Here is a 2,500-nt window from a genome sequence, read left to right as displayed (position 1 = left end):
TATGACGATTAGTATCACGTTACCAAAATCATACTTTGTATGATAGATCTTTACATAAGAATCCTATTTTGTAAGACATTTCGTGTTAGCTATGATAGACGGTAATTCGCACCATGTTCTGCTCGGCGATGTAGCACTCGACGTAGCGGTCGGGGTGCTCGTTCTTGAAGAGCTCGGCGAAGGTGGAGTTCTTGGTGTCCCCGTCCAGAGCGATGACGTGCTGGTTGTAGCGGCCCAGCTTGGCCAGCGCCATCCCGTACGCCTTCCTGGTCGCGACCTGAAGGGAAGGACAACATTCAGACCACGGGTTCAGGCGGTTTTACCCACAAATATACCAACCCTTTACGCTTATATTCATGGGCCTTTAGCAGACGCTCTTATCCAAAGCGACTTACGATAAGTACGTTTGTGATAAGAAAGTGAAACAACAACACATCGCAGTCGGACCAGTAAGGATGTTCATAGAACCGAGTGCCAATCACTAACGATCACTAGGTTAACCCATTCCCCGTACACAAAAGAGATAGCTAGGATAAGATGCTATATAACTCCCCTGTTCTATTCGTATATTCGGAATATGTCCCAATGTGTCAGCCATAGAAGAAATGTAGGTCCTTCATCTCATTTCTCGATGATTAAAGCCAAAACACAATTCTTTTTTTAACGCTTTTGTCTGCTGGTTCATAACCTTACTGTGGGAAACCTTTCATGCATAGGAAGAGCCCAACACAACCCTTTGAAGGAGATGCTGTGGCGTGTGTGGAGGAGGGCTGGTTGAAGCAGAGTCAGTCAGACAGGGTGGAGTCTGGGTGAGGCTGTACCCCTGTTAGAGCAATGTGCCCCGGCTCAACCAGCCATCCCCACGCACACCCAGCGAGAGACCTCCTGGATGGGGACATGGAGCACCAGGCCATCTGTCAATACCTACAGACTATAACCATAAAGCGGTATGCCAGCTCCAGCACTCGTCTGGGGGAACCGCACGGTGACTTTAACTCGCTTGTAGCCCATGGTCCCCTCCCCCCCTCCCTACCTTCTCCCCCAGCTTGTAGCTCCTCTCCCCCCTCTCCTCCCCCCTCTCCCCCCCTCCCCCCCTACCTTCTCCCCCAGCTTGTAGCTGGGTGCGCTGGGCATGCGGACGTTGCGCAGGCTGACGGCGGGGGCGTCCTCGCAGGGCGCCGCGGGGTAGAGCCGCTTGCTGCAGCTCACGATGCGGCTCTGCAGCTCCTTCAGCACGCCGTCCGCCACCTCCCGGGGGAGGGGCTTCCCGTGCCAGCCCAGCTTATCCTCCGCCACTGCACACACACACACACACACACACACACACACACACACACACACACACACACACACACAGGCACAGGACACACACGCACACGCACGCACAGGACACACACACACACACACACACACACACACACACAGGTTAGCACAGGCACTCACAGGTACAGGCAGAGGCACAGGTGTGCACGCACACACAAACACACACACACGCACTGGGTGTGTGTGCTGTGCACACATGTGCACACACACCCAGCTCAACCTATACCAACTGACCTGTGAGCCGTTTCCTTAACCTTTAACCTTTACGTTCATGTTGTGTAAACTACCCATCAGCCCCCCCCCCACCCCCTGTCTTGTCACAACAGCCTCCGTGCAGCGCTGGTCCAGGGGGTCCGGCACATTGTGGGGGGATTAGGGCAGTGGGCCAGGTAAAGCCCTGGGGGGCCCCCCAGGTAAAGCCCTGGGGGGCCCCCCAGAATTCTGGGGGGGGGGGGCGGGTTTGTGGGTTCAAATCCCCCCCCTGGCCTTGCCTCACAGCGGGGCGCAGGGCCTGCTTCTGATTGGCCGGTTTATAACTGATGTGCGGTTGTGTGTTAGGAAGTGACCTGTATGTTGTTGTTTCTATGGATACATGTAAAGCTTTAGGAAAACGTCGACGCGCAGTCGGGGTGCGTTTGATTCGCTCACCGGAGATGCCCTTTCCCTTGATGGTCTTGGCGATGATGGCGAGGGGCTGGTGGCGCGGCTGGTTCAGCACCTTGCAGAGCTCCTCCACGCTGTGACCGTCGACAACCACCGCCTGCCACCTGCGGCACGACACAGAGCATCAGACCCCCCCGCGCTGGGCCCCGGCACGCAGGACCCCCCAGGCTCAAGGGACGGGGGCAATGCCTTCGGTGGGTGGGGTCTAAACCTCCGATCCTTCCCGCTGTGATGTGCTAGTAAGCAACGACGTGTGAATAATGATCGAGGTTTAGATTTAATCGTTTATCGTCCTCAGGGCGGACCTTTGAGACTTGACATGCACTTGTGTTTGACAAGAGGCGGGCCTTCTATTAAACCAGAGGGCCATCCCATCCAGGGTCCATGGAGAACCAGCTCAGTAGCATCCGAGAAGCACGCCGACAGAACTCCAGACCGAGACATGAACCCGCACGCCGATGAAGGCTCGTCCTTCTTCTACCTCCTCCGTCGCATCGCGAGCTCTCAGACGAGA

The 2,500-nt window shown here is 55.9% G+C and overlaps 1 protein-coding gene across 5 annotated transcripts in view; it reads right to left on the bottom strand.

The window, feature by feature from the left end:
- The window catches only part of LOC115542031 (transketolase), a 25,765-nt gene that overhangs the window by 6,085 nt on the left and 17,180 nt on the right, over positions 1-2,500 (bottom strand). For all 5 annotated transcript variants that reach the window (XM_030354092.1, XM_030354065.1, XM_030354075.1 and 2 more), the window contains 3 exons: positions 1,972-2,090; positions 1,099-1,295; positions 113-277 (listed from right to left, as the gene is read on the bottom strand). In XM_030354092.1, the coding sequence (XP_030209952.1) occupies positions 113-277; positions 1,099-1,295; positions 1,972-2,090 (481 nt within the window). The remainder of the gene's footprint in view (positions 1-112; positions 278-1,098; positions 1,296-1,971; positions 2,091-2,500) is intronic.

The sequence above is a fragment of the Gadus morhua genome, chromosome 1 (genome assembly GCF_902167405.1).
Source record: "Gadus morhua chromosome 1, gadMor3.0, whole genome shotgun sequence".
Lineage (NCBI taxonomy): Eukaryota > Metazoa > Chordata > Actinopteri > Gadiformes > Gadidae > Gadus > Gadus morhua.
Note: the sequence above shows the minus strand (reverse complement) of the source record. Positions and strands in the feature narration are given on the sequence as shown.